We start from the raw sequence: 15686 nt of genomic DNA, 5'->3' as shown, positions 1-15686 counted from the left end.
GAGAAATAAAAATAAATAAGTAATTTTAATATAAGAAGATGATTTTATCTATAAATAAATTTTTGAAGCTCAACATAGTTGAATAATTAACACTAAATAGATTTTCGATATCAAAGGTCATCAGAATCAGTCACGCGTACGGATAGCCGCAGTCGAAGTCCTCGTGAACTTTCGACCTCGAAGGCTTTACGCTCCTTTCGCGGAGAGCAAGTCTCTCCTTAAGAAGTTCTTTAGAGAGATATTAAATATCTTTACGATTTGCGTATCGATAAAAATTTTTTATTATTTATCTCTGATATATTCGATTTTTATATAAAATGTTGTAAAAAAATTCATTAAAAATGTGTCATTTATTTCTGCTGGTTAGCAACATCCCGATAGATTATTAGTAAGAATTTTTTCTTTTCATTTTCGATCCACGAGTCAAATATTCCATAAATTTCAAAATATAATAAAATTTTTTTTTTCGACAATACCTCGATGCAAATATTTGAAATGCAACAGCAATAATTGTGATACAACAATCGACGAAATTAAAATTCTAAGCACTCTTAACACAAAAATATGAGAATTTTCCTCGCGCAAAATTGCACACCCTTATTGCTCGTTGGTCCGCAAAATCAACGATATATAAATATACTAATAACGAAGAGGATCATTCGCGATCATTCATGACTTAGGCATTGTTCGATGCCCAATCGAAGCGTTGAAATCTTCCGGCCGGTTTCGCAGCATCCGCGGCGATCCAACGTGCTCTCCGCGTCCGCGAGACAGCTCTTTTACCGCGGAAGAAGCGACGTGAACGCCAACCTTTATCACACGGCACCCCGAGGATTCACCGCGGGATCTTTATCCTACCGAAACTACTTGAAAGAGTCTGCCTACCGACAATCGTATGCGTGCGTGCCGGAGCGCTATTTCACAAACAACCGTGAAAGTGCGTGAGGTTCGCTGCGTGCACACTACAAAAGTCCCGCATAGGGCGACGAGGCGAGGAGACGCGGGGGGGAAACCGAGAGGGATGATAGCGAAGGAGGGAGGAAAAGAGTGACGCGGTGGTGTGGATTATGGTTCGTGGGAAAAGGCACCCCGACTCTCGAGAGAAACGGCGGGCGGCCACGAGACTCCCGCGCGGAGCCCAACGTTTCGCCTCACTGCCGGGCTCACTGCAGGCTCTGACGCACCAGCAGAGCCTGCCACCTCCTGCGCGGCCCACTACCCCTCTTTCACCCCCGAACCAACCCCACCTTATCCTCTCCGACCTAGCGCCGCGCGCTAGCCGCCCACATTTTGCCCTCTACCCTCCGGTTACCTGCCGGTCTTTCTCTCTCTTTCTATTTCTCTTTCCCTGTCGGCTCCCTTCCTCCCTCCCTTCGTCTACCTTCTCGTCATCCCTTCCTGGCGAAACTGCTTCCTTCCAACCCCCGACGCAACCCAACCGCGTTGGTCGCCATACACCTTCGCGACTCTCCGCCACACAAAAGGATTGAAAAAAGCTATACCGATAAGTGTGTACGAAATTGAGGTACAAAGGATGGAGAGAGTTCCGGAAAGAAAGAGTTAAGTGGATTACCAGACGGAAAGTTTAAAGAAATTATTTATCGCTTCCTCTTCGAGATCAAACCTTTGACAAACTTAATCTTGCGGAGATATTTCTCTGGTGCGAAATACTATCGAGAGAGTGGATCACATAAAATCTTTTCTGGAGATTCTTTTTTTCTTACTTTTGCCCTCACATTCGTCTTAAAAAATAAAACACTTTGACGTTTTATGACAAAATTTGTTTAGATTCTCTAATACTACTTATTAATATTTTTCGTAAACGTAAAATCTGATAATTAAATTTATCATTTAAAAAAAGAAGCATTGCTTGGAAAAAGTAGCGAAAAATACTTTTATGTTATTCGTTCTTCGTGTATGCTCGTACCATTGTGAGTAAAATAAATGAACAATTAATCGAGCCATATAATTATTAAATTTACTCACCAACTGTCGCAACTGCTGTTCCCACCTGTAGTCGTTGCCAACATTTCATCCAATTTCCCCATTTTTCACAATGATATGGACTGCAAATCAATTGAAAAAAAACGTTATTAATTATACAATTACATATTATTATTATTATTAATGCGTGTACTATATTCCCTATTCTTAGCGTCTACGCACGATTCTGAGTTATAAGTAATGTAAGATGCCTGTCGCTTCTGCTATTCAGAAAGGTGATGTGTTTTAATGTACAAACGAGCGATTCAAAGTGAGTAAAAATATAATGATACCTCCACTCGTTGAGTATCTCATAAAAGTCAAAGAACAATGAATCCCTAACGATTATTTTAATTATCCAGAAGGTCCGCTGTAAACGTTTGATGGCGAGCTGTTCGGGCGAATGAGTAATGTTAAATGATTCCAATGAATCAAGAATTACACGGTAGTATCTTGCGCGTAGCAAACAGCAAGACAGATCGTGTCTTTATATAGAGCAAGATTGGTTGAAAAAATATCTTACAATTCAATTATCAGAAAATGATTGGACTGACCGAGCTATTAATGGAACTAATTGATAATTTGCGTCAATTTTAAAAATGAAAATGTTTTTATTTTTGTTCTCATATTCTCTAAATAAAGATATTACGATCCAAAGTTCCATATCAAAACTGTTATCACATATAAGAATTGTCGCGCGTTTTGAGAAAAATGTACTGTTACAATTTCTAATACAAAATTACGCTATAAATCGATATATTATATTGTATAGATCAATATCAATATTATTATAATGAAGACATAAAAATCAAGAAATGAAATAAAATTCATCAATATCATAATCCAATCTCAAAACAAAAATTAACAAAGCAATTTACAATTTCAAATTACTATCAGATTTATCGATTAATAGATTTTGGGTCTATTATATCGTTACGATCTCTGTCTGCAGATGAAGTCTGCATATTGATATTGATCGGAATGCGGATGCAGAATTAAAAGTTTTGAAACATTTCTTTCTAATAAAAAAAATATTTCTTCCGATCACTGTAAAACTGCCACTTAAAAAAAATACTTTTTATTATAGAACAACTTTGCGATGAAATTGGAAAACATTATATATTTCCTTTAGATCATCTTAAAACTTTTTAGGATCAAATGCTTACATTTTGAAATATATATTCGAATATCTTTCTATATAAAAATCTAAGAAACTCCATCTAATCTTGAAAATTATTAGTACAATTATGAGAAAAAAATTAACTGGTGATTAACAAATTATATTATAAGTAGAAAATAAACTTAATTTCTGCGAGGACTGAAATATTAAAAATGTTGAAATATTAAAATTGAAATGTTCTAAAATTAATAATAATTAATAATAATTACTCATGATGTGTAATCTATTAAATATTGTAAACATAAATTTGTAAGATTTATTATTGATATGTTGGCTGTTTTTAAATGATTATCAATATTTATGTATATAGGTATATACAGCTTAAAATTAACTCAATTTATAATATATATTTATACATTTATATCTTACACTTTTAATATACATTTTTAATACATGAATAACAAAAAACGTTAAAAGGCTTTTTTGAATATTTCATATTAAAATTGTAACAGTATAACTCAAATAATGTAATAATAACTCAAATAACATATATATAATTTTATTGTAATTAAATTTTTAATAGAATGATGTAATTGTTAGAAAATTATTTTAAAAAAAGAAGATAAAAAAGAGATACAAACACACACTACATACTCACACTATCTGTTTAAAAAGTTACTATACATACAAAGAAGTATTACTTTAATGTATATTTTATTGCTTAAATTATATTTTTATAAAAGTAACAGATAATATCAGAAATTTATCATACTAAATTCAGAGAATCAATATTACATGCAAAAGTTAATTATACTAAAAGTTAATTTTATTACTGTTTTTTATCATTAAAGTTGTTAAATTAAATAAAATCCAATATATAATATTTTATTTAAAAGTATTCGTATATATATATTTTAATACAGTGTATGCAGAAAACGAGAATTATCGTTTTGTGTTTGGTTTGAATTCACATATAATATAATTTTTACAAATTATATTATATACGTTAATATAATTTTTATGCAACTTATAAAATATATTTTCAAATATAAACAATTTTTAAAAGCATCATGCATCAATAAAAAAGCAATGAGATTAATTCAAAGTAAAAAAAATTGAAGTTGCTACATTTATTACGTCAATCAAAACGTTATATTTGACTACCATAAAATGTCAAGTTTTATTTCAATAAAAACTTTTTATTTAACCCTTATCGTTTATTGATACATATTAAATATTATGTTTTTAAAAATTCTTTATAAAAATGTATATATGATTTATAGATTTTACAAAAAATCATATTAAAATACATATTTGTTAAATATGATAATTTTAATACTAAAACACTAATAAAAGAATTAAATTTTATCCGCATAACACATTTTGCAATATTCTCATAATTTACCGCAATATCATTTTATTTTAATTTTAATCGTTACTTTTCTTATTTTTATTTTAATCGTTACTTTTCTAGAAAAACAATTAAAGTTTAAACAATGAAATACATATTAAAGCAAAAGATTACGTTCTGAAAAGTTTATTTTTTTTAATAAAACTCACCAAGGACGTCTATTCAAGGTGGAATAACGTCGGAATATTTATCTAAAGACACTATCGCAATTGCAATCGAACGTGTTCAATACTCCACACTCCACGCAATCGCGTGTCACTCGATTCGACATTCCCAACATTCGTTCACACGCGATAATTCGCTCTCGATGCGAAACACGCGGAAAAAGTAACAGAATAATCGCAATGCGAACTGTGAACTAGATTCGGCGTGACAAGAAGATTACTACATAAATCAAATCACACGCGCACAAAAACCGACCGCACCTAATCGGAATAACATACGTCGAAGTATTTATCTAAAGACGCGATTGTGCTACCTGCTCTAGCTCGATACAATCACTTATCGTTCGATTCAACATTTTTGATACCGATCCACGTTCACTATCAATGCGAAAAACACGAAAAAGTGATGGAGCGATCGCGACGCGATCCGTTCGACTTACGTAGTCACCTTCACACTGAGCGAGACGCGTTGCGAAGGTGACTACGTAAGTCGAACAAAAAATGGACGCGCGTCGCGCGCCACGCATGACAGTTGTTTACCGCAAGTCGGATTTATGTTCCGTTCATAATAATGTCTTCGATTTTATAACAGACTATACATAATCATATCAATTATACAATTTATATCAATAAACATGAATATACACGCATATATCTGTCTCGCATAATAAAGATCATATTGTATTATATATATATATATATATATATATATATATATATATATTCCTTATCCCATTCAGACCCTATATATACAATTATGCACAAAAACTTTAAAATCACATGTGAAATATTTATTTTTTAGAATTAATTTCCCTGCGATCTCTCGGTGGAAAAAAATATACATATCTCGAAAAAAAAAAAAAAAAAATATATATATATATATCGTCGTTTAAAAATCCTTAGCATCAATAAAAATTAATTTAATAATTTTTTACATTACAGGAAAAATTCAGGTCTGAATGGATTAAGTAATATTGTGAATATACATATATTGAAATAATCCGAGAAGCTATATATCAGACAAAAAGTTGATATATACACACACACGTATCTATTACTCTACATATATATATAAAATTTAATTCTTTCATTAGTGTTCTAATTTTTAAAAAATGCCATATTTAATAAATACGTATTTTAATGATTTTTTGTGAAATTTATAAATTATTTAAATTTTCAAATAAAGAATTTCTAAAAACATAATATGCATCATAATATATAATGACAAGGTTAAATAAAAGTAGAAAGTTTTTAATGGAATAAAACTTGATGCGCGCGCGCTATATGACCAAAAATGACGTTTTGACGTAATAAGTATAGCGGCTTTAAGTTTTTTGCAGTAATTTTTTTATTTTGAATTAACTTCGTCACTTTTTTATTGATACTAAAATTACTTTTGAAAATATATTTTATAAGTTGCATAAAAAATTATATATAAACAAAAATAAATATTTATATGCTTAATATCGATTTTTATTTTACTTTACATTACAAATGTAAAAATTTTAAGAAAATAGAAACCATATAAAAAATACATATTCTTTATAAACACATTCTCTGCATACGTAATATCTATGTGATATCCGCTGTCCGCATAGTCGACTAATCCTGTCAGCACAATAAATTATATAAACTTACATACCCCCAGAAGATATTACTTCCACCACTAGAATACTAAACATCAGTCTGTTTAGCTTATCAGATTCCTAGGGATCATTAGAACTATCTTGAGCCTGAAACGTCAATGTTCCAATAATCATCGATATACGATACACAAATATTCAAAAAAAACTGGTCTTTATTGTAAAAAAATACTCATAAAATAAACATCTTTTCCGCCTTGAAAGCACTTCTAAAAAAATGCGTTGAAAGCAAGTACTTATTATACTTTTTTAGAATTCATCGTTGAATTTATTTTTTCACCTTTGACATACAAATTCGTTTCAATTTATGCCATTTCATTATCGTATAACGGTCTATACTCTTCGATAAAAATTTATCAGGAAAAAAATTTCCTTCTTGTTATAAACACAATAAATAATCTTACATTGTAAAGGAAGATTTACCGAGAGAATTCACTTGTGATGAGAATCCTGACGAAGATAATTAAAAGAATCAAAAGAAAGTTCTACTTACAAGATTGACGTACAAGAGCAATTTGCTGTCACTGATCTTAAAAAGTGTGAACGATTGATAAGAGTACAGTTTCACGGAGAGACAGGGAAGGGAAAGAGCAAAGAGAGATTGCAATTTCCGGGAGACGATCGTTAATACGTATCGGGCAGTTAGCGAGAACATCATTCGCGCGAACGCGATAAGGAGCTTGCAACAGAAATTAGTTGGCGGAAAACGATGTTATATGACTTTCCAATTAATGATGAAAAGTCGCTCGTAATTACTAAGCTTATCATAATAAAAATTTTATTTAAATTTACAGTATTGTAATATCGAAATATTCGAAATAATGAAAAACATGTACAATTGATTTAAAAATATGTAAAATAATCGAAATTAAAAACTCAACTTAGTTTTGCATAAAATTACATTTCTAAGAATATATACAATTAGATCAAAAACGAGACTAATAAACAATACGAGTAAAATAATGGCTAGAAGACAATGGCTTTCAAATAGAAATTATACTTATTTTGAATAATAGGAAAAATATATATGTAAAAATATATATTAGTACGTTATGTTTTATTCATGCATTAATGAAGCGCACTTTTGTTTTACTGACTGTAAAAAGCATACAGCACTTTAACATATCAATTGATCAAGTTTATGAATGAATTTATTGGCAAAATTACAGAATGTATAATCTAGATCACATATTACTTTGCGAAAATTTGCATTATTCTTAGTACTATTTGATATTTGCAAGTCAAATTTATTTTGAAATACGAAATCAAATACTTGAAGATAATTTCTGTCAGATATAACGAGAAAAACAAAAGGATACGTAACAAATTAATCACGTTTTATTTTATTCGAACATATAAATGTACATATAGAGTCATGAATAAGTCATGAAGGAGCAGTCATGAAGAAGTTAAATTTTCATATGTAATTATATATACACATGTAGACGACATACGGCCGACGAGCTATAGCATTTTAACACAATACAGTAATTAAATTAAACAATTGTGCTTTCTATATTGCGAGATTTTGCATGATCTATGATACAATTTTTTATCGTCCCTTAATCTATAAAAATAAACATCAAAAATGTTGCTCTTACCGTGAATATAATCTTATTAATGATAGAGAGAATAGAGACAGAATGATAGAGACAAAGGATACTTCGGATTGATATAAATAACTGCATGAATGTATAATTTTTGCAAATTTTTGGGATTGAAATATAATTTTTTAGAGACAATTTGTACATTTACTAATTGTTTTACTAACTTTTTACGTGATAGTCTTTTACGTACAGTCTATAGTAATATGCCTAATATTTTTTAACGAGTTTTTATATCAAGATTTTATTTATTAAGTATAATTTATTTTTTTATTTTTTATTGCAATAAATTATTTACTTTAATATTTTTCAGAAATTCTGTAGAACTTCATATAATTTTTCTGCAACATATATAATAAGTTCCTCGAACATTCAACTCGGTTTGCTTCTGAAAAAGCTAATTTGCCATTATGCTAGTAATAGAAACAACACGACAATGATGCGGCGATTGCGGCTAACTGTGAAAAAAAGGGACACGACGAAAACATGTACTGTTTGAGATCAATAATCTTGTACGGAATCATAATTGTTGTACGGAGGTGGGTCGGGTCGACCCTCCGGAATACGGTATTTCTCTTCCACCTCCTGATCATTATCATCTTCGTATTTGACAGCGGTGAAGTATGAGCCCGATGTTGTGAACGTGTTGCTGTAATCTGGATAATCTAAAAGATAATTTAATATTAATATATATCTATCTTTCTTTAAACATATTTATCTCTTTATTGGACATTTACCATCCAAAGGTTCTTCCTTAATTCGAATCTCTTTCGTGTCCTCATCCTGACGATCGCCGCGATCCTTTCTGTCCCTACGATCGCGATCTCTGTCTCGTTTATCCCGCTTACGATCTCTATCGCGATCACGATCGTTGCTTCGCGAACGTCGTCTCTTGCGATCTCGATCACGATCACGATCACGTTCTCTCCTGTCTCTCCCATCGCGCGGACGTTCAATCTCTTCGATATCAGGATCTGGCAATCGATCGCGACTTCGTCTACGCTTACGTTCGCGCGATCTGCTTCTGGTCCTTCGCTTGCGATCACGTGACGATCTGCGACGTTCCCTATCCAGACGATCGCGATCTCTGTAAAGCGATTAAATAACATAATGTTTAAGATCTCTTTTTAAAGTCTTTTTTTTTTTAGATTTTCTTACTTATTATCTCCTCCTCTTCTCCTTGCAGCTTACCTGTCTCTGTCGAGGCCGCGTCCTGAAGTTTCCCTCTCACGTTCCAAGCGATACCGTTCTCGTTCCCTCTCGTTATCCTCTCGTCCCGAATGCTTGATATTAACGTCGGGGCCGCCCCTACGAGTGCCACCTAGGCCGCCGCCGAGTTTTCGGGGCAACCAACCTTTTACCGTTCTCGCACGCTCGACATCGACCAATACTCTGCGACCATCTATTTTCTTACCATCCGCATGCTTATACGCAGCTAAAAGGTACCGATCAGAAATTACTGTTCGTCAGTGGATTCATGCGCCTGAATATTTTATGTCTACAACGAGATCATCTACGTGCCGACGAAAGGGCAAAAATCCGAAAAAGCTAATTAGTGAGATTCCTGGAACCTGCGGGTCCTGGAATCAATTGATCTCAAGATGCCAAATTGTCTCAAATTGAGTTCATTCGAGAATCGTTTGGATTCAAGAATCATTTTCCAAATAGAGATCCCACAATTCAATTTAATTTTTTTCAAATCTCTTCGACTCTCTCGGTCCACACATTTTCGAACGCATACATTCCAAGACTCACAGACTTTCAAGACATAGCTTCCAAAATCCATAGATCCATAGATCCTATATAATTCAATCATTCTCAGATCTACGGAACCTCAAAAAAAAAAAAAAGAAAAAAAAAAGATAAACTAACTGGAATCCACAGATCTTCAGATTCGCAGATTCTATCCAAAAACATACGAAATTTCTAGTCCGCACAACTCGTGACTTTGAAGATCTGTGGATTCTAAAGAATTTTTTCATGTTTGAAGAATCCTAGAATTTTTAATTCTTGAACAGATGCTTCAATCTGCAGATCAAAACACGCAGAGATTCGAAGGAGATCTTCGGTTCCGCAGATCTTCTCTCTCTCGAAGAAATGTCAGATCTGTACGAATGGAAAATGGGGAGATCGCTAGAAGAGAAAGAGAGAGTCGACTGAATTTTCGCAATTTCACAAAAAGGTAGTTGCGAATGACAATTCGCTCGAAAGGATGATATAGGCACTTAAAATTGTGCTTAGAAACTTGCAAATCCCAAATCACTAATGACAGTACGATCTCTCGCCGAATATCTTGCGGAGATATCTGTCGGAAAATACTGAGGAGATATCTAAATCTCGATCGTCAATGCTTGTTATCGCTATAAGATCAATCAGCGGTCATTATTGTATATTAATAAGCTCAATGACCGGTCGTATTGAACTGCTGTACTTATTACGGATGATATCGAGGTTGGTGACACGAGCTGCAGCCGATCGCGCGCACATTCGCTTGCCGGCATGTGTCGTTTTATCAATGTAAAATGCAAAAAAATATTTAATATTCAACATTAACATGCTAATATATGTATATAAATTATGAAAACAAAAATTATTCTCATGAAACGAACATTTCAAAATAAAATAAAATAGAAACATTACTTGAATTCTTCATAAAATCAATATTAAAGATTTAAACTCTTCTGAGGAAGAGTACAAATTTTCTCACACAATTTTCATCGAGCAAGATATTAAATGTTTTTTTCTTCTTTCTTTTAGCAAACATTATCATTTTTCTGAAACTCCTAAAAGAGATAGTGATAACAAAAATTTTAAAACCCCTTACGTCGTATACTAAATCGCATTTTACGATGTAAAACGAAGACGCGTCACAGGCCGTAGCTGCGATTATGCGACAATCGAAAGCAAGAGACGCTCCGGACTCTCTTTAGAGCGGCTTAAATCTACTTGTTTATAAGATCCAAAAAAAGTATAGCAAATACAAAAAATACCTACCGCGGCTACTTACGTACGGAAGTTAACACAAAGCGGTAAGAGGTACGGTCTAATCGTGAAATGAACTCATGTAAGAGACTCGCGAGGAGACTACTCATTGCGAAGATGCCCAGTCTTCATACGTTCGTTCGTTTGTTCATTCGATCTCTCCGAAGAGGTTTATCATTGCATTTACCTGGTGCGCTTTTACTTTCGTTCGTACTTACGATCAAACCGTGCGCATTTCGTATATACTTATTGATACGTGTGTTACAGTGATACTAGTAGTAAGTTATATTTAGCATAATGTTAAACACGAGTATCTCAAAATAGGTACTATTCGCTTTCAATAATCTTTAATATCTCCCTGATTTTAAAAGGGAAAGAAGTGTCGTTTATTTCTTTTGCCGCGTCGCGATAGATTATAAATCCGAGGATCAAACCTTGGAGATCGAAATCCTCGAAATCTCAATTTCTCGGATATCTCGCGAAATCCGAAAATTTTAGACTTAAGAGTCAGGCAATCCAAAGATTCAATGATCCAGAGATTTTACAATCCACCAAGTATCGCGTGTACGTTATCCGATCACGCGAAAACCATTACAAAAAAAACTGAAGCAAAAAGATGAAGTCGAATATAAAGAAAAATTAGTATTCTATATCGAAATTGATACGTTTTTAAGGACTTGTGTAATTTTTAATTATTTTTTTCCAAATATCGAATAATGAAATCGGACATATCCTTGTAAAAATCATAAGAGAATTTCTGTCTAAATCTATTGATTTTTTCTTTCACATTTAAACCGAAAAACACATACATATACTAAAATGTTATGTATGGCATACTTTTCCCAGATTAATTTAGGTTCATATTTCTTTTGACACATTCGAACCCATTATTAACTCTTATAGATTACACATTTTTTTTGTTTTGTTCCTAATCACATATGGGTCACAGTTCTAGCTGTTTCAAAAATGCTTTTTTTATATATATTTCTTGGCTGTAAAAACTAATCGTGTACGACAAAAGTTAAAAAATAAATTTTAGACATTTTTTTATTGATTAAAACCTCCGGGATATTTCATTGTTAAAATGACCCATACATGATCTTTAAAGATAATATTTTCAAAAATTTTTAGCAAGATAGAATGAACAGATAAAATTAAAAAATGTATCTGATGATAAAAATATTAAAAAGTATAAGCTAACTGTGTATGTTTCATGCAAATATGCAACGATTCATACTGTAGGATGGTATTTTATCCTATTTTAGAATATTAATGCAATGATATTAGAAAAACTAACGATATTTCATGACACAAGACCTAGTAGAAATTAATGCCTTATTCATATATAAAATCTATATGTATAATCGTTCCACCTTCAAGCCACAGAATTATAGTCGTCCCAGATGTAAGATATTATTCCGTTATATTCGTATGTATAGAACGAGAAATATCTGTATAAGATCTCGTATCTATGTGTTTACTGTGTTTATTCGTACAAACGAGTATACGGGTAGAGTATGTCCCTGAACCTTCATCCTAAAAAAGTCCAGCAATCAATTTCAATGTAGAATGCTAACTTTCACGCGATTCTAACGTAAATACTAACGTTCGCGAAATTCGTAGATTCTACAGGTCGATTATACGATACTACAAATTTTAGAATTCAAGAACGACAATTAAAGAGACATATTTTAAGAGAAAAAAAAATTTCGTCCGATTGTGTATATAGATGCAAATCCAAGTCGAAAGAACCCGTAAGAGCGTGGCGGATATTAACACGTACGTCCATTATAATTCAGCCGAGACCACGCATCGCTCGACAAAAATCAAACACGATAAATAGGGTAAACAAGTAAGACGCTAACAAACGTTGTTGTATGTTGGATCTTACCACACATACAAACCTATCTTATCAGGCAGGTTCAGGGATTTTGCATGGAATAGTGAACGGCACTAGTTGCCGGCAGCGGCCACCACGCTGTACCAAGAACAAGATAAAAACTGTATTAATCAAAGATAGCCAATAAACGTTCACGTCATTTGTTTGTTTGTTCGTTCGTTTGTATGTTTTTCGCTTTTACCATATTTATGCATATTTACAAACGATATCCCTGCATGGGTGCGTATGGCGATGGGGAACCCCCCTAGACGGTATCGTCTGGTTTATAAGTACCAATAAAAACGAATAGCCTAACTATAGCCCTGCCCCCACTATATCTAGCTGGAAGTGACGCTAAGTAAGGTGAAATTCCAGACTATACGGGGCTCGTTGAGCTTCGCGATAACTTATTCTTTTTCTTTTTTCTCTTATCTCTTTTTTTCACCTTTCCAAGTTGTTGTTACTTACAGTGCATATCTCTTTCGTGCTCATACTCAATGAAGGCATATCCCCTAGGTTTACCATTAATTGTATTATGTATTACTACAATCTGCAAAAAATCAATATCAATATATGTGAGCCTTTACTGTTTTCATTAGATTATTACAATAAATGCACACAAATGTATATGTATGTTTACTTTTGAGAAAATGCTCACCTTTTTTACTGGTCCATATACCTCAAATTCTCTTCTCAATTTAGATTCCGATGTATCGTAATTCTGTAAAAACAAGAAAAAAACTTGTATTAAATGTGTTGGAAATTACTCAGTCACATATTTGCTTAATAACAAATTACTAATAAATGTAGTAATATTCATATAAATAATACTTACAATACGAGCTACAAAAAGAGTCTTGAAAGGATCTGCTGTTACATTAGAAATACCAGCTGGATCCCATACTGCAATTTCTTGCTCGAGCTTATATGCAACTTGCTCTGCACGTTCTCTTCTTCTACGCTCCAAACGTTCCTCTCGTGTCTCTACACGTACTGGTGGTGGTGTATCTTTAGGATCCTATAAAAGAAATATTTCTCTTAAAACACAAAGTTCAATCAAACTTATCTCAAGTGAAAAAGAGACTTTAATGTAATAAGGCTGTATTATAAAGATAAACAGATTCCAAATTTGAATTATAATTCAATAATTCGATATTTAGATGTACAATATTTCTTAGAAAGAAAATAAAAAGAAAAAAGTCAAAAAGATTATTTTCTGTACACTCGAAACGAAAAAAAAAAGAAATACATAAATTTATAGACGTATGTTTATTAAAAAAAAGTATATGGTTTCGTATATTCAGAATGAATGTTATACAAACTATGTGTCATTCAATACCTCGAAATACTTGAGGAAACCGCCAACGCCGATATAGCCACTGTTCTTTTTCTCATGAGGAAGCTTGCTGGCCGGTGGCAGATACGGAATCGGATCACGAGGCGCAAATAATGCCAGTAAATTGGGTGGTAGAAACTGCGTCATTCTAAAAAGACGTGAGAATTATTAACGCATGAACCTCACTCACTAAACGAGCCGCGATCACATTCCATAAAATGGCAGCCACATTGGCTCCTAAATGTTGCTGTATTGTGTGGAGGGAATAAATTTCACGCATGCGTAGTCGTGCAAACGCTAGCAGACACTATTATCAGAAGACTGAGATGTCATGGCCTGCTTTTAGGTGATCCCTGAAAACGATACTCCCTCTATGGACATTGAAAACGTGGACATGAACTACAAAGCCAATGTCCATGAATGTGTCTCGGAGGGTAATATATAATGTGCACAATTTCTGGTTTTATTCCGTGCTATGTGCACGAAATGCCGGTAGCACCAATGCTGTATAACAAGATACTTATGTATGTAAATTGATAGTAAATAAATTATTCAATCGCGAAAGATACTGTAATTCAAAGATGAAATAAATATTTTTTTATATTCATTGTCATATTTATATCTTTTTATTTACAAACCACCTGCTGTGTCTATAAAATGCCTGCTGTGAGATAGAAACATTTTCAACCGTATTTCTATAAATCTTTTTAATTAGCAGTAAACTAATCTTTGATACTTATCAATCATTTTTTTAATTATTTAAAAATTTAATTATTAATACATGTATAGAATTTGTCAAATTAATCATTGATTCTTCTGAAGTTTTTTATAATTAAGACTCGAAAAATATAAATGTTGCAAAATATTTTAAGTCTGACTTAGAAATAAATAAATAAATAAATGATGTTGAAAAGAAAAAGAAGACATAAATAAATAAATAAATAAATAAATAGCGTGAAAAGAGAGAACACTAATATTTTTATATAATATTTTTTATATAATAAATTATTATTAATTAAATTATTTATATTTTTATTCATATTATTTATATTATCAGAGAGACATATATGTTACTCTCTGAGAACATTCTGTGGACATTGGCTTTGTAGTTCATGTTCACGTTTTTAATGTAGTCTACAGAGGGAGTGTCGCTTCCAGGGATCACCTAAAAGCGGGCGATGACATCTCTCAGTCTTCTCTCTGGTCTCAGTCACGTACATATTTCGTTGAAATAAAGAATCGAAGAAAAAAAGAAAAAAGGAATATTAAATAATGGAAGAAAAAGTGGAATGAAAGAATTTCTATAAAGTAAGTAAAAATGCAGCTTATAAAAATAATAGCAAAATTTAATTTGTTGCATGTGCAAACAATTAAATTTTCTGTAATATATAAAAGTATATTTTATAAAATATTATTAATTATTAATTAAAGGAAAAAACGTAAAAATTTGCTATATAATAATTTTAATTTTTAAATATTAAAGTATAAAATTTATTTTGGCTATATGATTTTTGTCGCATGTACCAACCAAATTTTTTAATATATAAATAAGTGCTATAAATAT

General features: G+C 32.2%; 1 protein-coding gene across 1 annotated transcript; it reads right to left on the bottom strand.

The window, feature by feature from the left end:
• Positions 1–8234: 8234 nt before the first annotated feature.
• On the bottom strand, positions 8235–14361 carry LOC105255033 (U1 small nuclear ribonucleoprotein 70 kDa). Its single transcript, XM_025408037.1, is given in 9 exon segments — positions 8235–8590; positions 8663–9012; positions 9117–9360; positions 12812–12838; positions 12841–12885; positions 13255–13336; positions 13445–13507; positions 13622–13804; positions 14126–14361. Coding segments are annotated over 9 exon segments (1302 nt in total). The 5' UTR covers positions 14270–14361; the 3' UTR covers positions 8235–8426.
• Between the last annotated feature and the right edge of the window lie 1325 nt (positions 14362–15686).

The sequence above is a fragment of the Camponotus floridanus genome, unplaced genomic scaffold, assembly GCF_003227725.1.
Source record: "Camponotus floridanus strain SB8 unplaced genomic scaffold, Cflo_v7.5 scaffold2, whole genome shotgun sequence".
NCBI classification, from domain to species: domain Eukaryota; kingdom Metazoa; phylum Arthropoda; class Insecta; order Hymenoptera; family Formicidae; genus Camponotus; species Camponotus floridanus.
The sequence above is the reverse complement of the archived record's forward strand: the minus strand, read 5'-3'. Positions and strand labels throughout refer to the sequence as shown.